Source organism: Selaginella moellendorffii, unplaced genomic scaffold (assembly GCF_000143415.4).
Source record: "Selaginella moellendorffii unplaced genomic scaffold, v1.0 SELMOscaffold_13, whole genome shotgun sequence".
NCBI lineage: Eukaryota > Viridiplantae > Streptophyta > Lycopodiopsida > Selaginellales > Selaginellaceae > Selaginella > Selaginella moellendorffii.
Window position 1 is genome coordinate 1,140,543 of NW_003314274.1, and position 23,229 is coordinate 1,163,771.

Here is a 23,229-nt window from a genome sequence, read left to right on the forward strand (position 1 = left end):
GCCATGGTTTCCAGTTTAATCCCCACCGACACGTGGCGGTATTTCCAGGTGGACCCTCTCACGAAACTTCCATGAAAGGATTACAGCAATCCAAAAAATCATGGCATCCATCTCTCTCGAAACTTCACACCCAAAAGAATATAAAATTTACAGCAATCTTCTCGCCAGCATTTTTTCTCCCTGTTCTTCGATCGATTCGTCATTCTATCAGCTTTGATCTTCTCGTCTCGCAAGTTTCTGAGCAGCGCCACACCACTATCCATCGTGATCGTCAGCTTTGATCTTCTCGTCTCGCACTTTCTTGAGCAGCTCCACCACTTTGATCATGCTGGGACGATTCTCGGGGCTCGTTTGCGAGCACCACTGAGCCACTTGAACGACCTGTTTGAGCTCCACCTCGTTGAAGTTCCCGCTGAGCTTTGGATCCGCGATATCATCCAGCCTTCCCTCGTAGATCATTGGAGTCGCCCACTCGACTATACTTTGCTTGACACTGCCGCTGCTCTTGACGTCGATACTGTCGCTGCTTGTGATCTTATCACCACTGCTGCCGCTGTTGGTCTTATCACCGCTGCTGCTTTTGCTGTTCACGCTTTTCGCGCTCGCGGAAAATCCCTGCTTTTCCACTGGCTTTCTACCGCTCACCAGCTCGAGGAGCAAAACTCCAAAGCTGTAAACGTCGCTCTTTTCTGACAGCTTACCATCCCCTGGAGTCGCGTGGTCCGGTGGAAAATACCCCATGGCCCCAGCATTTACAGTGCTCGTCTCTGGCACAAGCTCCGCGAATCCAAAGTCCGCTACCTGTGCTTCGAACTCCGCATTGAGGAGCACATTGCTGCTCTTCAAATCCCCATGGATGATGTGAGGCGTTGCGTGGTGGTGCAAGTACCTGGATAGATTCGTGCGAAACTTAGTTCTCAGTAGCAAAGGAAAAAGATGGAATCGAGAAACTTACGCTAGAGCTTCGGCAGAGCCAATGGCGATGTTCATCCTTCTTTCCCAGTCGAGGTTTGACTCCGCGGCCAAGTGTCCGTGTAAATGCGCTGACAAGCTTAAGTTCGGCATGTAGTTGTACACCAAAAGACGCTCTTTGCCTTCGGCGCAATAACCACGCAAGCTCAGTAAATTCTTGTGACGGACTCTTCCCAGGATCTCGACCTCCACAGCAAAGTCAATCTCTCGCTTGGAGCTCCACAGCTTTAGTCTTTTCACCGCAATCTGCCAAACACATTAATTTCGTCGCAGTGAATTCCCCCGCTATGAAGAAGGAAGAGTAAAGGTGTGAACTTTTCTTCTTTTCTTTGCGGCTTACTTGAGATCCATCCCAGAGTTGTCCCCAATACACGCTGCCAAACCTTCCCTCCCCGAGTTTGTTGTCGTAATTGAAATTGTTGCTCGCGTTCTGGAGCTCCTTGAGCGAAAACAATCTCCACCCGGCATCCTGCGACCTGGAAGTGAAAGAGATCCAATCAAGTAGGAAATGAAGGACTCTGGCTTCCTCGTATCCAACACCAATCCAAAACGCGAGAGAGCTCGACAACAGAAGTACCTGTCGGCAGAGGTTCTAGCTCGAAAGCAGCTCTTGAAAAAGACCATCCTGCCGGATCCAGGCTTTTACAAGCTCCGGCTCCTCATTCTCCAATTCCCATTCATCGCCCTCTTCGAATTCCCAGCCGGAGGGATCTCTCTGTCCACGGAAGTTGACAGATCTGGTAAATCTTCCTGGAGCCAAAGGCATATAAGAAAGAAAGACGAGAAAGACGAAAGAAAGGAGAGAATGGGGCCAAACCCGAGAGACTGTTTGTGAGTGTAGTACCAGCGCATAGCTTCGCGGCGTCCTTGGCTAGACTTGGCGGGGGCGCCATCAAAGGCGCCACTAGAAAAGATAGAAATTAGGTGCCAAGCCAGTGTGGAAGACAGAGAAAAAGGGGGAAAGAAAGAGGGAAAAAAGCGGCAGATTTCTTACTTGACGCTGATGCCGTGACTGCCGTTCCCAGCGCGGATGCCGATGCAGCACCAGCCAGTCAATCTGCCGCGTCGTTCTCTTTTCCCCTCCATCGCCATCGCCATGTGAAATGCCAGGGCCCAGCCCTAAAATAAAAGTAAGAACCCTAATGTGCGATGACGTGGCAGAATGGTAGTTTCCATCAGATTAGAATTATAAATTTATCCAATTCTTAGCTTTTATTAATACTATTAAATTTATTAATCACATCTTTTCAAAAAACTCATAAACCATTTAATATTGTTATGGTTTAGTATTTGTATTTATGAAATAAAATAGTATTATCCAATATACTTAAACAACTTCTCACTGCAAAATTTTACTGAAATATATTTAGTATTATTTGATTTACAATTAAAATAAAATTTAAATTATATTGGATAAAAGATATATCACATAGGCTTTAATTTAAACACAAATACAAAGAAATTGATATTAGAAATATTAATGCGCGCGCACACGCACACTCTCTCTCTCTCTCTCTCTCTCTCACACACACACACACATTATACATTTTCCAAAAAAAAATTTCTTAGTAATATCAGAGAAATTCATTTCGTAACTCTTGAAACATGTAAATGTTATAACTATATCTGGTATATGTCTTAGACGGGTGAAGCTTCGAGATTGTGGAGCTTCTTGCCGATAGCATCCGGAACCCGGCTTTCCATGAGTGGGAAATCAAAGAACAGGTACCAGAGGCATGTCCTCTAACAACGGTTTCACCAGCGAGAGCGTGCTTGGCGCCAGACCCAGCGAAAACCATCCGTGAAGCTGTTTAGTTTGCCTGCAAAATCTCCCTGCTGTTAGAAAAAATACAAGAATAACGAAAGCAGGAAGAGCACGCGAGTCAGTTTTTTCCAACGAGAACTCGCTTGCCACCAAGATGTCAGCCTGTGGATCCAATCAACCCCGTAAGAAGAAAAAGAAAAAAAGAGAAAGAAGTGGCACCTCCAGAGCCTGTGAAGTCCGAGTATGTTAGTGGCCAGTGGCGCCTTTCAAGCGAGAGTGATGTAAGAGTTTTTCCTTTCTTTCCTTTTTGCGTTTTCTCTTTGTTGGAAGTCTAAATGGATTTAACTCTTTCATTTTTAAGCAGACTACGTGGGTTTCTATCGCTTTTGAAATCCCTGGTGGGTGGAGAAGCGAACGCGATGCTGTTGCGGCAACTGTTTTATAGGTAAAGCTTCCCCTTCTTTCTCAAGTTTGCTGGAAGAAAATGTTTATGCTCAAACTTTGTGTTTCTTTATCTTGTTTCCGTCTTAGTTGGCTCGTTTTCAACCGGGGCCTGGGCAAGGGCATCCATTCCAGATTGTGTATGTATGAATCGTGGTTTGGTTTTTGTGTTCTTACTTAGTTTGGCACTGACGTCCAGATACTCCCGCTCTCACTGTCCATCCCAAGGCATAGAGAAACGAGAAATCACGAACCCGAGACTCGAGATTCATCAAACAAGTGAAACGGTTGCATTCTTCATCGACTACAATGGAAAGAACGTTCATAGAGAAGTGAAAAAAAAGAGTTTCAAGTTGAGTACCTTCTCCAGGTTCTGCCACAGAAATAAGCTCGTCTGCTATAGCATCTACCAGTCCGTCTACAAACTTGTACTCCTAGATAAACAGCACAAACATGCGTTTGAGACAAATATTACTCAAGAGCTACTCACAGAAGATGCGTGGATCCCAAACGAGCCAGAGTCATTGTACACAGAAGTAAAAGCAGTAAAATTTTCTACATAGATGAACTATATATGAATGAGGACATTGGTCGGCAAATTCTCACCTATGGTTGCAGGTTAGAGACTATGTAATTTGTAAATTGTTTTGTGAGCTTTTTATTTTTGGAGACAGGAAGCCTGCAAAAGAATTTATCAACGCAGTTCATGAGCAGTTTTGATGACCTATGTAAAGTTGCGGAGAAGATGGCTTGCTACGGCAACATACAAATTTTTCATATTTCTATCAATTTAAAACCTTTCTCGCAGTTAAAAGGGTTCCTGTTCTCGACAAAGTCTCTTGGCGGTTTCAATAACATAGAGACTCAATTAATAACGTTTAATAATAATTGATATTAATTCAGTTTTAACAAAAGTGATTTTGGTAGTGTATTAAAATTAATCTAAATTGAGTTAGATGAAAAGTAATCTTATGACCCAGTCGTTTAGGGTTCTTGACGAAAGGAGCGATGAGCAGCAGCAGCAGCGGTAAGTCACTTTGTGGTAGCTCTTTGTCCTGGAATCCTCCTTTTTTTCTGCAGGGAACTATATTGCACCTGGAGAGAATCGTCCGTCCGTCCCGATTCTTTACGTGGAGTGCACTCTGTCTGCATGGCCTCTTCCAGCGGGTGACTGGAAGAAATCTCTGGATGGCGCTTTTGGTTTTGCGGTGGATGCGGCAGCGAAACGTTTCAACCTGCGGAAGGAAGATCTGGAGGTCAAAATCAGTGATCCTAGCTACAAGAACTCGAGGCTGAAGCCTGAGGCATGGGCCAGACAGAACTACATCAGGGTTGTTCCCAAGCCAGACCAGGGACTGGAGGGCGCAAACACGAGACTCAAAGATCTGAACTCCAAGTTGATCCTGCAAGTCACCAACCAGAAAGAAGAGATCAAGAACACAAAGGACAAGCTTATGAAGGTGAACAAAGAGCAAGCTGAGAAAATCCAGGAGCTGCAGAAGGACTCAGGGGAGAGCCTTAAGGAGGAGAATACCAAACTCACGGAGAGAGTGGCAAAGCTCGAGGAGCAGCTGGAGGAGGAAACTTCGAAGCTGAAGCAAGAACTTACAGACCAGAGTCGTCAGCTTTCAGCCCAAGGCCGTGAACTCTCAGCATTGCGGCAGAGGTTATCTGCATTGCACATGGTCGAGCGAGTGCTTCTGCGAAAGCTCTGGGAGGCCGCTCGGGAGAAATGCGTGAGGCTTGCGAGAGAAGCAGATGTGGAGATACCACTCGCAGCCGATGGAAAAATAAATTGGAATGAGTTTTTCAACATTCCAGGGTAAGTTTTTCTTTTTCTTTTTTTCTTATGTCAACTAATACTTACTTGTGACTGTTATTTCTTTCAGAGTCGTGGCATTGTTAAACGATGCAGGGCTCACCGTGGGGCTCGAGTATGCCAGATCGATCCCGTGGCGTTTGCATGCTGGCATGCATCAAGTGGTGGATTCGGAGGAGGTGGTCGTGGACACAGTGCTGGAGCTGATGCCCAACGAGTTCTGGACCAAAATGGAAAACATTCTGGTGTTCGTCTATCCAGCAGCGCAAGTTTCTCTCCAAGCGGCCTTTGAGGCTGATGCTCCGACTGATTGACCTCTTATAAAATATTATCATATTACATTACATAAAAATGTTTACAATCACTTTTATTTTTTAATTTTATTTTTTTAAAGTTATATTATGTAAACATTTTTTAAAGTTATAAAATGAAACTAAAAGATTAAAAGACCAATATAATTGAAGAATTTAGAGATATTTAACACTTGAAAAATATTTTTTTAATTTTAACTTAGAGGAAAAAAACTTTCATTGATTATTGAAGCATTTCAAAATTAAAAACTTTAGAAGTGGGTTTAGAATGCTAAACCCTTGGGGAAAAAAGTTGATGCTGTTGCATTTGCAATGATTAACATATATGTAAAAAACTCTTCATTACAATATAATACCTAATATTAGTGAATTTATTATTGTTAAAATATAAATAATTTTTTTGATTAATTTATGTATTTTTTTTGTTTTTTTTATGATCTTGTTTTTAGTTATTATTGTTAGTATTCTCACAAAATTATATTACATTAAATAATCCTTCACAAGATGAGTGCAGGCAATAAAATATTTTTTCACCTGTTTAAAGCTTGTATGAATATATATAAATTTTAGCATGAGTAGAAAGATAATCACTATATTTAAGAATTTTAAAAATATTTTAATTATAACTAGAGATGGATTCAGTATTATAATGTTTAAATCACAAAAATCACTTTAAACTATATTCACTAAATTATTAAAGTTTTATTAAATATTATACACATGTTAATATCAAATTTTATTTTAACATGTTTTTCTTAATTTTTATATTTGAAGTTCTCATTAGTAAAGATTTCTTCTGGTTTTATTTTCTTTAATAAATTTTCTTTTCAGAGTAATTTTGTATTAAGTTCAATCAACTCTAAATCATAAAGAAGGTGTGAGTACTTTGAATATAGAAAGGGAATATAAAAAATATGCATATCATGAAATGCCTCAACCATAAATGTGGGATCATTATCTGAAAGAATCTACTTTGGACAAGGATGCTAGAACACCACTTAATTGAGGAGGAAGTATCCCATAGCAATTGCAGAGGCACTAACAAGAGCACTAACCTCCACCTAACGAGTCAAGTAGTCAGAAGCAATAATAACATACTCATCGCTAGCAGTCGACCATGGAAAAGGTCCCATAAGATTAAATGCCACCAACTTAAATGGATGGGAAATTGCAATTGATTCCAACCGTCCTTCCACAACACAAGAGGGAGTATTACGAGCTTGGCACTAAACGCAGCTATGCACATATTGGATAATATCATGTCGTATCTTCGGCTAATAGAAAGACCTGTATAACTTCTCGGTCACACGATGATGTTCTATATGCCCACCTAAAATAAGAGAATCATGATAGGCATGAAGAAACCGTGGAATAAAGACAAAAGGCACCACTAGCCATAAAGGATCATTAGGATCCGTCCCTATAAAATAAAGAAGGCTATCTTTAAGGTGATATTAAGAATGTAAATGCCAGAATGGTAAGTCATCAACAAGTGATGCAGGATTTTCAAACCCATGTCGAAGCTTTCGAATCCATGGCTCAACCTTTTGAGCCTTGTGAACTTCATCAAGAGAAGGTAAATTTTGCTTTGCACCTTGTGGACACTAAACGTCAAGTACAGCAACCGTTGATGGCATAGAATCCTCATCTTAAAAATCCATAGATGCCGGAACAATAGGTTCGTAAAAAATATGAGAAGAGAGTGGAGAAGGAAGAGGAGCTTGAGAAAGGGCATCAACATCAGCCATAGAACTCCCTGAACGATGAACAACATCAAAATCATATATCTGAAGCTTCAAAGTTCACCAAGCAATATGATCAACTAAGTTTTTTCGCTTCAATAATGAAGTAATGGCAATATGATCACCTTTAAGTAACATATGAGAATTATGTAGATATACATGAAATTTCTCAAAACCCTAGACTACTACTAAACACTTTTTCTCTATCATGGAGTAGTTCACCTCTGCTTGTTTTAATGTACGGTTTATATACACAATGGGATGGCACTAACCAAGCACACTTGGGCTCTCTTGCATCAACACACCTCCAAAACTAATATCAAAAACATCCAAACGCAAAATAAAAGGTCGAGTGTAGTTAGGATACATTAAAACTAGAGGAGTTGTCAAGAGCTCTTTGAGATCCATGAACACCCACTCACAATCCAAAGACTAGATGAAAGATGACGTTGGTGACTTCAGCAACACTCGCAACGGTGTAGTGCGATCAGAAAGATGATCCACAAAACAACCGAGATACTACACCTTGCCTAGGAAACGTTGCCCATCATTCACACACTTCAGAATAACGGACTTTAGAATAGCCACAAGTTTGTCATGATGAACTGCAAACCCTCACGAAAAATACATACCCATATAGTGTGTCTTTGGGACCCAAACACACACTTTGACCGCCTCAGTTTTAAACCAACATCCTGTAGTCGATCCAACACTTTACAAACATCACGAACGTGCTCTTTCTAAGTCCCCTCCGAGTGGATCAAAACATCATCAATGAAGTTAGCAGTCACCTCCGGCATATCACAAAGAACCTCGTCCATCATCTACTGGAAAGTTGCTGGAGCATTGTTCAAACCAAACGGCATTACCAAGAACTCGTACAAACCAAACGGTGTACGAAAAACAGTTTTAGGAATATCTTCTTCGGCCATCGGTACTTGCCAGTACCCAGAAGCAAGATCGAGCTTGGTGAACCAACAACTTTGCCCTAGACGATCCAAGAGATTAGTAATGTGAGGAAGAGGGTACACATTTGGGATCATCACTTTGTTTAACGGACAATAGTCGATGCAAAAACAAATACTCCCATCAGACTTTGTCACAAGATGAGGTTCACATGCCCAAGGACTTTGCGACTTCCGAATAACACCCTTCTCCAATATTTCCTTGACTTTTGCACGTAAAATCTTGATCTCTTTGGGTGACCGACGATGAACAGGAACCTTGATTGGACGAGCATCCTTAGTTGGAATCAGATGATGTGTGGCAATCTTGGCCCCAGATAATACATCAAATTCAAAGAGATCAAAATACTCCTTCATAAGGCAGTCAACCACTACAGAACAAAGATGTTCGGAGGGATCAGAAAAGGGAAGAGCAAAACAAGACAGAAATATAGGAGGAAATAGTGGGGGGACAAAAATAATGGAAGCAGAGGTAAGAGTAAAGGGATGAAGAGGTATGAAAGTGAGAGAAATGGATAAAACATAAATATAAGATAAGGGAGAGAAGCCTTAATGTCACATTTAGCATGATTGTGCTGTAACCAATCCATACCAAGGATGAGGTCAAAAGCTTGACTCGGCACCACCTGCAATAACTACAACCCAAGCTCAAGATCACCCACACGCACAATTAGGTCCACCTCATCCCGTGCACATGCATGTGTATGGCCGTTGCTATAAAAATGAAAACTGGCTCTGCCGCATGACGCAAGTGTAGACAACAGCATGTGGCAACACATCGAGCAATAGAAGATAAACTCGAACTTGTATCAACCAACACGGAGACAATAATAGGAGACCTCTTGTTATAAAAATGAGCTTGGAAAGTAAACATTGGATGCACTAGTGCTGAGTGAACCCTTTGATGATACTCTTAAAAGAAAGATGGAGGGGTTACTGACTTATTCGCGCAAGGTCCCTTTGTTATTCGCATGACTCCTCGTTTCCCAGATGTATCTCAGTGTCTAGACCTTCCACTGCAACAGCACCAACAGGACGTTGTTGACGCCAAGGTCTCCACCCAAGAAATAGAAGTCGTCAATCTGGAAAATGCTGACAATACCAATAAATATGACTAACTTCATCACACGCCTAGCAGCGAATGTCACGGCCACAACCATGTCCTCCCCATTGTCCTTGGACTCGAGCAGCAGCAGTATCAACCTCCATTGGAACAAGACCATTGCTCACAAGAAGTGGAGTAGAAGGACGTGCATCAAAAAGTGGAAGAAGTGATGTCTTATAACATTGTGCCAAGTGAAGAGTATCGTCAAGGGTGGCTGGAGCAAGTGCATGCACAAGTTTGACAAACTTTTGATGAAGTGCTGGCCACAACATTCCTAGCTTGATCCACTCCAACATATTTGGCTTCGCATGAAGCAAGAGGCTTCAGAAACGAACGCCAAATTACATCACCGACTCAGATGGCCTTTGACGAAGATGATGTAATTACTGGAAGGCATCATCACAATTATCAGCATGTCTGAATATGCATTTGAAAACGTCTGGGAGAACACTCCAATCCCCCGAGTGGCTGCATTAAAACCATTGTACCACTGCAGCACCATCCCTTAGAGACACATGGGAAACTCACGCAAATGTCAAGCATCATCCCAAGAATGATATGTGGCAATCATTGTGAAGTGATTGAACCAATGGTACACATCATCCTTAAGATTCCCATGGAAAAACTCCAGTCGAATGTGGGGATTGGCATTAAGAGAAAGGGGAGTTGTACCACGTGCCGTGAATGCCACCATCAATTGAGTTTGGTTGTTCAATTGCAATCACATAGCATTAAACAATTGCACCAACTGCTACTCCAGAGTCAAAAGAGGAGACTGTTGCTCTGCCATGAAGATGAATGAAAAGGAAAGAGCAAAAAAAGGGACATAAGAAAAAATTAGAAGGAAAGGGAGATCTAGACAATGAAAAAGCTAGATCTAAACCAAAATCCTGAAAGGAAAAAACAAAAGAAAAGAAATGGAAAAAACTAGATCTAAATGATGCAAAAGTTAAATCTAAACTAAAATCCCAAATGCAAGCACTCCTCAGGGACAATGAAAGTTGCCCCTCACCTTCACAAATGTGAGTATTTAGAATATGGAAAGGGCATATAAAAAATGTGCATATCAATTAACTTAGCTTATATACAGAAATAAATGGTTTGGATTAAAACCAATCCAACGGCTACCAAAATTCCACTACACTAATATTAGTATATAGCATCGTAACCGTACACTTCCTCACAAAGGTAATATATTTTTTTTATAAAATATGATATGATAGGTTTTGTTAAAAGGTATCTATCTTAATAGTAGGAAAATGAGCCAATACAAAAGTACAAAAGGAGTGGAATGATGTTATATAAATTATTATTTCTATTGGAGAATATATATATCTTTATATATGAGAAATTATGTGTGGAATCAGTATTCCCTCTATCTTTGATATGTTGCTCTAGCCAAAAGGCATAGCTATAGCAACTCTCCAAGTGACATCTGCTATAGGTTGATTGAGATTATGCATCACATACAACCAGTGCATTGCTGTGGAGAGTGAAATGCTTGATTGCATCAAAAACAAGCTATATAGCCTATTTGACTGTGTTCCAAGGTCGCACCAATACTAAGACAGGGTGCTACTAATCTTTGGCCTCTTTACAATGCCCCACAAACCTGAAAAGGGAGCTGGCTTATGGCCAAGCAACTTGGCATCACCATCTCATAAAAAAGCTGACTTTATCATCATACTTAGGTGGAGATGTAATACTTGGAAAATTACCTTGATCCCCTCTATATGAAGCACTTTCACCATTTACTTGAGCTCCAGCTATAGATCCACCTCCGTTAATGGCAAGCGGGCTCATCAGAGAGAAGAAGTTTATGGTTGAGTAGCCCCAAGTATTTACCTGTATAAAGGAATGAGTTTGTAGAAATCACCAGTGTTATGGACAGTATAAAGGAGGTGGATGCGGGATAAAGGTAGGTTATGTTTTCCATTACTCCTCTGTCCTTCCTCTCTTGTCTTCCTGGCTAAGATGTCAATTGTTTCTCTTTTATGTATATATACTCTTGATTGGCTTTGAGAGATCACATCGTGCTGAGAGTCTTAGCAGTTGTTTAGCAGTGATATGGAGCACACTTCACACAAATGAGGAGAGAGGGAATCTGTCCAAGAAGCTAAGGGAAATTTTCGGGTGATTGGGGTTTTGGAGGAAGAGAGCATGGCATTATTGATTCTTCGCAATTGTGGGAAGAAGCGAGGGGCTACTGTACCAGAAGGATCTCCATCTCAGTTTGAAACTTTTGAGGAGCCAGTCGACATTCCTCCAGTTCCTCTGGAAGAGTGACTAAGCAGGTTCATGGAGATAGGCATCTCACACCAGCAGGAGCTTAAAGATGCCATCAACACGATGAAGGGCATCCAAGAGGATGGAATGGCTTCCATCCAGGAGATCTGGAAATGGCAAGTAACACTAGAGAGGCGGGTGGATGGAGCTCAAGGGAACATCTTTGATGCATGTGCCGACCCAAGGACTCCTAGCTGACAAATGTCGATGGAACAAGAGGTCACACATGTTTGCAGTGGCATCCCAAAGATTCGATCCTCAAGATCAGCCACTTTCTTTGATCCACATGGTTTTCGCTTTGGAACATTGATGAGGGAGATGGAGGGGGTATGGTAAATGGAGTGCTGATTGGAGGATTTTTGTTGCCAAGGCATTCCATCCCTTTGAGGGATCATTAGCATGTTTGTAAGGTTTAGTCTTTTCCAGCATTCTAACATTTTTGTTTCCTCCAGCAAGAGTAGGTGTAAGAGTAGGAGTTGGAGCAAGAGTAGGAATAAGTGTAGGAGCAGGAGTAGGAAAAAGAGTAAGAGTTGGCATAGAAGAGGAGGAGCAAGAGTAGGAATATGTGCTTTAGGGTGTATCTTGGGATGTTGAAGGAGTTACACTAAAGAAAATTTACTAACTAACTTATATTTATTTCCATTTTCAAGTTTGTTTATCTTTGTCATAAGCATTTTAGGCAACTTTAGGCAACTTGTGGATAAAGTAAAAGGTTCTAAACCATTTATTTTGGCCAAGGGCTTTTCTTTCTATGCTTTAGAAAAATTTATAGCCTTTCTGCTCATATTAGTGTAATTAAGCTCTATTTCGTTAAAGTGGGATTTATTCAGTAAAATGGGACTAAGTACAAATTTTCAAGTATTTGAAAATGACGTGAAATTATATGTTTTTTGTCCAGGGGCTAGACATATCTGGGGCATGGTGACTAGCGCGGTGACTTTGTGTCCAGACTGAGTCCATCTGGTTGTATAATAAATCTCATTGTCAAGGTGAACAAGCCGAATCTGAAGCTAAAGAAGAGCGATGGCATGCGCGCACACACTATTTGTTTGTTCATTGAGCGTGTGGTGAGCTTTCCAAGATGAACGTCATTCCTATTAGCCAGACATATAACTTAATGGTGAGAACATTTAGATATTATTCAATGTTATCTTTTTCTAACGAATCTAATTGTGAAGGTGTAGCAAGAGGCATTGCTAGTCTAGAGAAGTCATTTAACTCATTTGACCCTTAGTGTATTTTCATGAAACTAAATAACATTCATATTATTAAGGAATTTCTCTAGTACCTTTTTTTTACGACATAGAGGCTTGCATTTCTTTCAAAGGTGATTTAGTAAAAGGCCTGAGGGCACATGCCATTCTATTTCTCAGACCGGTATTAAGATATACTAGTGCAAAGGGCCACATGCCATCACGCCTCCTCTGATTCAGATTCGGATTGTTCACCTTGAAATAAAATACATTAGAAACTTAGTAAAGGAATATTAATGAATCTCACCTTGAACCCGGGTTATGAATGCTCTTGCTGCATCTCTTGCATGGTCTGGCAAGGTGATGGTGGCACTCTTCTTCCGCATCCAACCATGCACAACATTATCCACCGATATGCTCATGCTGGGATCCCTTGGATTCAGCACCCATCTCTTTTCTAGGCAATCCTTCGTATATCCGGAACTTGGCTTGAACCACTCCACAGTTACATTGAAGGAGTTAGTTTCCGCGTCCTCCTCTGCATCAGTGATGCAGCGCCCCACCCATATCATTTGTTTTTTATTACTGGGTCTGACAAGCACGACCATTCCTTTGCAGACTTGTACTGGATTGAATGCTGAATCCGGCTTCTTGTTCCTTGGCCCACAATAGTGATCCTCAACATCGTTATCTGTCACTGCATTTCCAGAGGACATTGTTCCGCTACTATCTGGTGCTCTGGGTTCTGGCCAAAAGGACTCTTCCAATTCTTCATATACAACTGGCCCATTTTGGATAGCAGATATAATCTTCTCCCAGTATTCGAGCAAAGGCTTGCACCTCTTAAAATAGGATTCTCCACCAAACACCAACCCCCTCTTCCAGAAGGCAATATGCTGTCTAATCCCGGCCACTATACTTTCCTGGTCTTTGAGTCCATCCGGGTGCATCGGCCGTGGGGAACCCTGAGGAATCATAGGTTCCCCAGTTATGGGATCTCTCTTGAAGAGTTCAATGCCGTCCACTGGCAGCCACACTGTGTCCCATTCTCTCATCTTGTACCTCATCACTGGAGCACCGTCACGCATGCTGAAATGAAACTGAAGAGGCTTGGAGTGGCCAATCAACGTTTCGGATCCGTCCCTGATGTAGCCTCTTACAAACCCCTTAAAGTCTGGAACCTCTGTCACAAGTGCAGCTTCAACAGTGCCTTTGATGCAATTTTGGAATTCATCGTAGAGTTGTGGGAGGGTGAGGACATTGGATCGCCGGAGGGACTCTGCCAAGTGACTGAACATGGCATCGACGTCTTCATGAGTGTGCCCAACCATGAGAAAGCCAAGTGTAACCGTTTCAAATATGCCTTTGGCAACAAGCATCGCCAAGTACGCGAAGACGTATATGTTTTTGTTCTCACTGCCAGCATTGTCTGTTTGGAGCAGAAGATGGGGTGGAAGGCCACATCGGCCGCAAGAACTTCCTTGAGATTCTGCTTCGTTTGGATGAGGCTGTGGGCATGGTGCCCAGAACTATGGGAACTTCTTTGTACCTCTATGGGGTGGCGGGGGTGCAAACATGATAATTGCGTCCCTAGCAAAACACTTAAGGTCTCTGCAAAGTGCGCAGACTGAGCTGAACGGCCAACCCTTGCATAAGGCCACATCGGCCGGGCGACCAGCCTCGTCGGAATGGCATGAGGCCTCACGTGATAACCCTACAATCTGACGGCCAACATATTCACTGGGATGGCATGGGGCCCCACGCGATACTACAAGCCTTTGCTCCTCCTCCAGCTGAACCCTGTATGGGGTTCGATCGACAAGGGCCTTATGCAAGGGTTGGCCGTTTAGCTCAGTCTGCGCACTTTGCAGAGACCTTAAGTGTTTTGCTAGGGACGCAATTATCATGTTTGCACCCCCGCCACCCCATAGAGGTACAAAGAAGTTCCCATAGTTCTGGGCACCATGCCCCATGAGCGATTATGCCAAACAGAGACACAGGCAGCTGCATGGATGAAGAGATTGCCTTGGGGGCAGGATTGAGTCGAGGTAAGCACGTCTTTTTCTGGTCCATTTTGTCGTGGATGATGCAGAGGTAAGAGTCAGGTCTCTCCATGGAGAGAATCCTGTTATGATAATATGCAGTCCTGCAGCTTCTCTGCTCGATGTTGTGGTCGAGCCGCCTTCTAACCAACGTCTCTCGCTCTTGAGCGCTGCAAGAATTCTTCGACAAAGCCATTTTGATAGCAGTGCACTCGTCACACTTTGAAAAGCTGGAGTACTTTCCTATACTCACATCCCTGAACCTGTTGCTCCACAATCTACTAAATCTAGATTGGCTCAGCTTCCTATAGCCATTACTCTGGAGTTCCCGATTCACATCTTCCAATATGGCCCCTTTGGTATACATGGAAGGGAGAACTCGTTGGGTGTCTCGTGTTCCATCTTCCAAGATGCGGGTTTTATGTGGTTGCTGCTCGCTACATGTCTTGGCAAACCTCTTGAAGATTGCCTCTCCATATACAACATGACCCCTGGTTTTGTGCGTACCGTCGTTCCCATGGACTGCCTATTGAACCCTTTGTTCCTCGAACTCAGTTTTGATTCTGTAGAATGTGGTTCGAGGGACTCCATAAATGATTCTCCATGCCTTCATGCAGACCAAACCCCTCTGGAAGACCATGCCCCCCACCTGATGTTCTAAAGCATCAACAGATGACCGTAATGCTTCATACACAAAATTGTGAGCTGCCTTCCAGGACAATGTCTTGTATTTTGCTCTCTCCTCTTCAATAGCATCCCAATCAGCATGTTGACAGCACCTCCTCTTGCAACAAGCAACTGTCGAGACCATTCGAACCTCTATCGCCATTTTCTGCCTTTTCAGTTCGTTGCTCAGATCCCTTTGGCTGCGCTGTAGGAAGGTGTACTTTCTTTTCCCATGAAGAGATGTTCTGTCATCAGTTGTAGTGGTGTTTGATTGTGAATCCTTCACATTCTCAAACACTAAATGCCTCAATTTCCACCGCACAATGCTTCCAATAGTCAGACTGTTTTCTTCTGTGTCAACAACCTCTAAAATCGCAACTCCAATATCATCCCAGCCCAATTCTTGATTAGCAACCGCATCTCTTGGATCGACAACTGTGGCTAAGCCCTCAGCTACCACCTCCCCCTCGGGGTTGTTTAGAAACACCTTTGCCTGAATCCATGTAGCACGGTTCTTAAGATCCACGGAGGGAACATGCGTCGCACTTGCGCTGTCCCCAACATCTACTTTCTTCTGAAGATTTTTCAAGGCAACAACAACATTTACCCCGACGACCATCTCTCCTCGTTCAATAGCGACCACATTCCCATCGAAGACAGTCTCTACTGATACAGCAGCATTGCCTTCCCCAAGCCTTTGACAGTGTATAACAAAGTTCCGATCCATAGACACAAAGGTCCCTTTTGCAACTATCTTCCCACCATTCAAAATGTAAACCTTTTCCCCAACCCTGAAGGCCATTCTGAAAGTGTAGAAAAGAAGTTAAGACCATACAAAAAATGATTGGAGAATGGCCTAAATCATAACATACCAAACAACCTCAATAGCATGAGGCCACATGCCATTATTCAAACATGCTATTGACACCCACGTGAAATTTCGCATTCACAAAATTGGCATGAGGCCTCATGCCATTAGTGGTACCACTAATGGCATGACAAGTAAAAACATACATGACAATACGCTAGCCATGAAATTGCAAGGGCCCAAGATGGCATGTGGCCTCATGCCATTTCTAAATGTGGTCCTAAACCATTCCATGGTGAACATACCAGGAAGCACAAGTGCCGAATATCAAGAGGAAGCGGTAGCCACACCAAAGACAGTGCCGCTCGCAACACCGCAACTACTCGTAGCGCCGCTCGCAACACCGCAACTGCTCGTAGCGCCGCTCGCACAAACTGCCACTCGCATAAACTGCCGCTCGCAATGGCGCTCGCAATGCCGCAACCGCTTGTAGACGCATAAACCACAGCTCACAACGCCGCTTACACAAGCAGCGCTCACTGCGCTCAGCGGAACCAAGAACACGGCGCACAAAAATGATAGACCTAGGAATGAGTTCGAGAATTCAAAAATAACACACGCTTGAACGTCACATCAAATCCTCTGACAAACCAGATCTTATGATTCCTCTGACAAATTTCAAACTGAGTAGCTTCTAGACTTTGCTGTCGGAGGTTGAACTTTGTCACATCATGTCCTTGCCTCGATCCAGCTGTGCCATGTCAGTGATTCGAACTTTGCCATGCCATGTCAGCGATCCGCGCCAAGATTATTCGCCGTGTAAAGGAATAATTATGCTGTGTGTGTACGTCCATTTATGGCAATATAAGGCCACACGCCATTCAAAGAATAATGCTAGTCGAGCATTTTTTGGTGCATTTTTGGGTTCCAAATTGCATGAGCCCACACGCTATAAAGTTTACCTGTACCAAAAATAGAAACAACTTTATTTACTTGGGAATTTAAGTGGTTGAGGCATTTTTAAACTTACAAACACATGCCCTACTTACATTCATTTGGTTGCTTAAAATTCAAAAATATTATAAACCTTTCTTTTTGCATTTTCAATGTTTTCAATTATGGTTTTTGATTTTTGCAGGACCAGCCTAGTAATCTATTTGCATCCCGTCATGTTTATAGCTAGCTTTCGTTTGTCCCCTTCGCTGGCCTGAGATACATCTGCTCGGAATCTGCCTCTTACAGCATTTGCCCAGAAAGGGCATCTTTCTTCACGCAGCATTTGCCACATGTTTAGGGTTAGGGTTTAGGGTTTAGGGTTTAGCAATTCAGTAGCTTGATAAACAAGCAAATACAGAACTTGATGCAAAATCCTTTGATATGTCACAATGCCACTAGGACCATAAACACATTTCAATAGAGAGGGTCCTTTCATTTCATAACTCCTTACGTAGATCTTGGTGAAACTAGAGTTAGTGAAGTTGGTTTCTTGTGATCCCGCATCTGATTGTGATGTCCCTTTGCAGTGTCGATGGAAAGGTCAATGCACACCAAACTGTAGAATCTTGGAGCAAAATAACGGTCGGATCTATGGCAAATGCCCCTGAAACATTGTAAGGCTCGTGTGGTCTCATGTGGTGTCCGATTGAGATGTTTCTTTGTAGGGTCATCAAGAAGGACATTGTATACCATTCTATAAAATCTAGTTGCGATCTAACGGTTGGATCTCCAGGAAACTCAAAACAATCTCGCGCGTGTCAGAATATTCTAGGAATATACTCCTATGTGCTCCTGAAAATGGCATGCGGCCCCACGCCATTCAAGAGATAACGCCAGATGACGCCGAGCATTTTTTGGTGCATTTTTTGGGATCAAAATTGCATGAGCCCACATGCTTGAACGTCACATCAAATCCTCTGACAATTTATTTAGTTGAACATCTGGCATTTTTGGAAATACAAGATGCTTTGGAATATCCAATCATGCATGGTATAAATATAGCGAGGGTATTAAATGATATCCCAATCATGATCTTTCTTTTGGATTTCGCGTGCATGCAGTCCGAGGAATGATGACGTTGCGGATTTCTTTTGGATTTCACGCATGCGCACGCCGATCCAGAAATTAATGGTGGCGCCCAAGTCCGAGAAATGATGACGTGGCGGGATTACCAACCGTCGTGACATTTCGCGCGTGTGAGGTTAGGTTTTGCATTTTGCTTCGTACTCGCGCTCGCACACTCGCGCTCGCATCGCGCTCCCACTCGTGCTCCCACTTCTCTACAGGTTTCTCGTGTGCATCGGCGTCCACTCGCGCTTGCATCACACTCGCGCTCGCATCGCGCTCGTGTTCATCGGCGTCCACTTCAAGACACACCCAGTTTGTAACTTCGCCGCCAACTCCGCCGCCCACTCCGCCACCCACACGCAGCCCACTTGGCGTCCCGGGAGATTTCAGCACCACTCTCCAACTGTAAGTGGCAGAGTAGCCTTGCTGCTACGATCCGCTGCACACACAGTGCACATTTGCCAGCGAGTCCGGTTGTCACGCCTCCATTCGGCTTCAAATGGTAAGTTTTTTAGGCCAAGTAGAAAATGGCATGAGGCCACATGCCATTCAGTAGCAACATTGGCATGCACCGATTGGGCTCTCGAGTGCAGTCCGGTTACAGATGGCATGTAGCCTCACGCCATCTTAGGATGCAGCCTCAAGACATCTGATGCAGTGGTGAATGGCGTGTGGCCTCATGTTATTTCCAGCTACTAGCTTTTCATCTGTCAGCTCTAATTGTTGTGCATTTCTGAACAGGCGAGGAATTGCGTTCTTCTTCCAGCCACTGTCAATGTGGATGCAGAGAAGGGGGAGGAGCTCACCAGTTGGACTTTCGGGATGGAAGGCGAGGATCTGAGGCTGTACAACACAGATGGTGGGAGAAAAGAATGCATGGGGATCCTCATCCAAGTGACAGACACTCCATGCAGTTCCATGCAAGAATATGGACTGGCACTTGTGGTAGAGACAGCGTCTGCCTTCAAGATCCACCTTGCACATCCTAGCGGCTTCCCGGAGGGGGGCAGCGGCTATGAGGAATTCCTAGAGGGAGCTAGGGAGAGGTTTTCCAGGAGGCCCACAATTTCAAAGACGCTGCGGGTCTATGAAGATCACATGGAATCCACGGACCTCACCTACGGCGATGTTCAAAAACTATATTCCAACATTGAGCCGTTGAGAGTGACTCCAGTTCGCAAAGCAAAGGGGAAGGGGGTCGATCTGGAAACTACCTCGAAGCAGAAAAGGGTGATCAAGCTCAAGCCGACGTCCGACTCTCCTGCTCCAAAAAAGAAGCTACTCAGTGATGCCATTGCCTCGGGTTCGAACACTACACCCACCAAAAAGAAGAGCCGCAAAGAGCAGAAAGAGCAAGAAGAGGCAGCAAAAATCGTCGCAGATAATAGTACTTGTTACTATTCCAACAAAGTATATACAATCGACGTGAGCCGTATCGACATCCAAAGCAAATACAACCACAGGCTAGTATCTGATGAGTGGGTGGAGAAATTGAAGCAGAAGATGCTGGCAAGTCCAGTAACACCCGACATCGCAGACGTGATCCCCTACTACCAAAAAATGAAGGGCGAGATGAGGTTTCCAGACTTGATCAATAGGAAGGTGTTGGACGATCAGAACATCCGGTTCTATGCCGTCTCCGGGCAGCATTCTAGCTTGGCGATGCAAGAGATAGTTGTGGATATTATGGTGGGCGAGGAGGTGAAGAAAGTCTTCAGGACAAGAGTTGTCCGCCTGATAAAAGGCAACTCGCCCCTCCGATCTATCATATACATCTCCCACGCGCAGAATGTCAAGCAAGAAACGTGCTACAAATCGGGTCTGCACGAGACATTGGCACGAACACGGAAGCTCTGGGTTCAACTGAAGAAGCCACAAAAACCAGGACAAGGACGTGCACTAGCAACTAGCGCCTGGCAGGTAAGCCTCGTTGTATGTGGCATAGCATGTGGCCTCACGCCATTTCCATTGCAGGAATTCTCGAGTCTTCTCTCGAAAACACTGGGGGTCAATGACACACTCAGCATCCATAACATTCTACTCGCGACAAAAGTTGTTTTTGACAAATGGGTAGATGTCCTGAGGAGGTACCATGACGGGGAGTTGCCAAACTCAATGGGTGTGGAGGACGGCCGGAAGCCCAATGATTTGAAGCTCAACGCATTGCGTTTCTCGCGGTCTCTAGACGACGACGACCTTCTGACAGTGGCTAATGCTCTTCTACGTGGTGAGGTAGTCTTCAACAAGACCAAAATGACTCCCGGCCATATTGTGACATACGAGGACTTGTGCACGACTCTGAGAGCTCGTGCGCTATTGAAGGATTGGATCTTCGAGCAAGTGGCCGTGGAGAGGGTGAGCATCGACACCACGCAAGAGATGATGGAAGCGCTGGAGTTGTCAAATGAAGACATCGACGAGTACGTGAAGGGGGCCCCCAAGTTCATCGATCTGCTGCGGGATGCCACGAAAAGTAAAGCTGAGAAGTTGGATCAGTATCCAAATTTCATTAAGATTGATGTCGACCGCCGGCTTCAGAAACAGCTCGACCCCGCAGCAGAGGCCTATCGAGAACCTTACCGGGTATACTTGAATTCGGATGAGGATCAAAGGTGGAGGAGCATCGTTTCCCGCGGAGATGAGCAGGTCAAGAACATCTTTTGTGTGATGGACTTCACAAACGAGGAGATCACTCATGCAGATGAAGTCAGCTCCATCATTGACTTAATGGTGGGACTTGCGGAGGTGAAATCTTCAGTCCACTATATGATCTACGACTCCGAATCCTATCACAAGTTCTGGAAGGCCTTGAACGAGGTGAAGGTTCGGTTGAAAGGCAAGGAGATGCGGGAGATCCATGGGATAATGGCTAAGAAGAAGATACCGACGAATGTCCGCATCTTCACACTCGCCCTTGTTATTGGTCCTGCAGCAGAGTGGGACTGGAGTGACTTCCCAGCTTCGTTCGACAAGGCCAATCGAATTGATCTGAGGGAGGTCAATTTACCCGTGCCTGAGGAACTGAAGACGGCTATGGAGCTTTCGAATCCAAAGAAAGCTCCAGGTGCAGCATGGGAAATGCTCAGCTGGATCTTCAACGCAATAGCGGGTGGGTCACCTGCTTCCGACTCCAAGGGCAAATGCGTTGTCGAGTACAACTGCGGCGGACTATTCTTTCGAGCCGCACTACTCAAGGGTGTCCCGTGTGTTGCGGTGACAAACTCCATTGAAGAGGTGACTTCAATGGAGCATATAATTACAGTTGCCAAAGAAAAACAGTATCTTCTCTGCGAACCTGGTGAGTACGCACTTTAAGTTTAAATGTTATCTCACAAGCTCTGTATGCAGGAGCGTGGCCACCCCCAGATGCTGAAACGGCGTTAACAGCTACTGTTGAAGATACCCATGTTGGGCCGAGCTCACAACCTGCACAAGGTAAGGTCACGTGAGGCCTCACGCCATTTTGATTATAAATCGTTGTGAATATTTAGACACGAGGACTGAAAAGCGCACTGGTGGCGCATCGAAGAAGGACAAACAGACAAGCAATAGGAAAAAAGGAGGTACAAATTATATTTGCAATGGCGTGTGGTCTCATGCCATTCCTTGCAGGAGAAACTTCTTCAAAGGCAAAACAGGCAAGCACCAGCCAAGCTCAAACTGACAGTGGTCATAAAAAGCGAAAGCACGTTGGACAGTCGTCGAGATCAGAGGCGTTTGATTCGAAAAGGAAGAAGGGCAACGAAAAGATGATAGGTAATGCCTCGCGGTTATGGCGTGTGTGCTCATGCCATTCATTGCAGATCAAGGGCTGAGTGAAAGCAGGCAGTCACCACCTCATGACTCAGATTCCTATGGCGGACTCCCCTTCCCCAATCTCAATGGAGAGGTACAATGGATGAGGGAAGCTTTTCAAGTCAGGGCCACGTTTTTCTCATCTCGTCGTCTTCGAAGGGTGCAAGAACGTGCAGAAACCATGTTAAGACAGTCGGGTGAGGATACGGTCCTAGGTCACGCACTAAAACAGGCTATGGATGTCTTGTATTTTGAGATGGAGACTCGGCCAGATGATTTTCCCAAGATGGTCCTAGAAGAACAAGCCATCCAGCCTGAGCAGCCTATGGAAGAAATGCAGGAGGGGGATGAGGAGCCAGAGAAAGATAATGAGCAGGAAGAGCAGAAGGACGAAGAGGAGGACAAAGAAGAGGAGGACGAAGAAGAGGAGGACGAAGAGGACTTGGATGGTCCTCACAATGGTGACGATCACAATAACGACGACGACGATGATGATGACGATGGCCAGCTTGAGGTGGCCAAAGAGCAGCGGAGGAAGGTCATACAAGACAAACCATCAGGTAAATAATAGTACATCCATTCCTAACCTTTTACCATTTCTAACATTGTCCATGTAGGTCGCAGAGCAAATGGTAAGTAGAGATTATTCAGTTGAATTTACAAACTCTAGCCTTTAGTGTCGAGGAAGGATAGTGCCAAGCAAGGGTCGAAACGTATGTCCAATCCTCAGAATCAACAGTGCGCCCAAGTGATATCGGTCCTAGTTCCTCAATAGCAGTTGATGGTAAATACAGTATAGTCGATTCAATGTGCTAATGAGTTTGTTTTTAGTAGCACGGGAGGATACCATCTCAATCGAAGGGAGATATTTGGACATGCATATGGATCCGCCAGTGGACTCTACTTGGCTGCAAGAGTCATCAGAGCTGGTGGAGGCTACTATCCATATCAACGCCAAGCAAGCTGACCACGCTCCACTTGATGCTGCCCATACCACTGAGTCAATCTTGTCCACGTATCCAACTGACGGTGACCAGGCGCCATTGGACCCACATGAGGCCGCCCCAGCCGCCGAGCCGGTCGTATCCTCATTTCCAACAGACTCAACGTGTGCCCAATCGTCTGACTACGCGCCGTTGGAACCTCCCTACACCGCCCCTGCTGCCTGTTCGGTCATGTCCACTTTGCCAACGGAGGCACCAGCTGAAATGGCGTGTGATCACACGCCATCGGAACCACCCCATGCCACTGTTGA

General features: G+C 44.3%; 1 protein-coding gene across 2 annotated transcripts; it reads right to left on the reverse strand.

The window, feature by feature from the left end:
• Positions 1-41: 41 nt before the first annotated feature.
• LOC9646033 (PTI1-like tyrosine-protein kinase At3g15890) lies at positions 42-1,938 on the reverse strand. 2 transcript variants are annotated; one of them, XM_024674683.1, is made up of 5 exons: positions 1,790-1,938; positions 1,550-1,722; positions 1,313-1,448; positions 956-1,218; positions 42-889 (listed from the first exon to the last, which is right to left on the reverse strand). In XM_024674683.1, exons 2-5 carry the CDS (start codon positions 1,594-1,596, stop codon positions 256-258), a joined length of 1,080 nt encoding a protein of 359 aa, XP_024530451.1. In that variant the 5' UTR covers positions 1,597-1,722; positions 1,790-1,938; the 3' UTR covers positions 42-255. The 2 variants fall into 2 exon arrangements, with proteins under 2 accessions (XP_024530451.1, XP_024530452.1); XM_024674684.1 differs by lacking the exon at positions 1,790-1,938 and having other exon boundaries at positions 1,550-1,777.
• Positions 1,939-23,229: the final 21,291 nt, after the last annotated feature.

Excerpts from the sequence above, each read along its gene's own strand:
- LOC9646033 (XM_024674683.1), bottom strand. The coding sequence starts at position 1,596 with ATGGTCTTTTTCAAGAGCTGCTTTCGAGCTAGAACCTCTGCCGACAG. Across the intron at positions 1,449-1,549 it reads GCTAGAACCTCTGCCGACAG|GTCGCAGGATGCCGGGTGGA; the intron begins GTACTTCTGTTG and ends TTTCACTTCCAG. Across the intron at positions 890-955 it reads GGCTCTGCCGAAGCTCTAGC|GTACTTGCACCACCACGCAA; the intron begins GTAAGTTTCTCG and ends GAATCTATCCAG.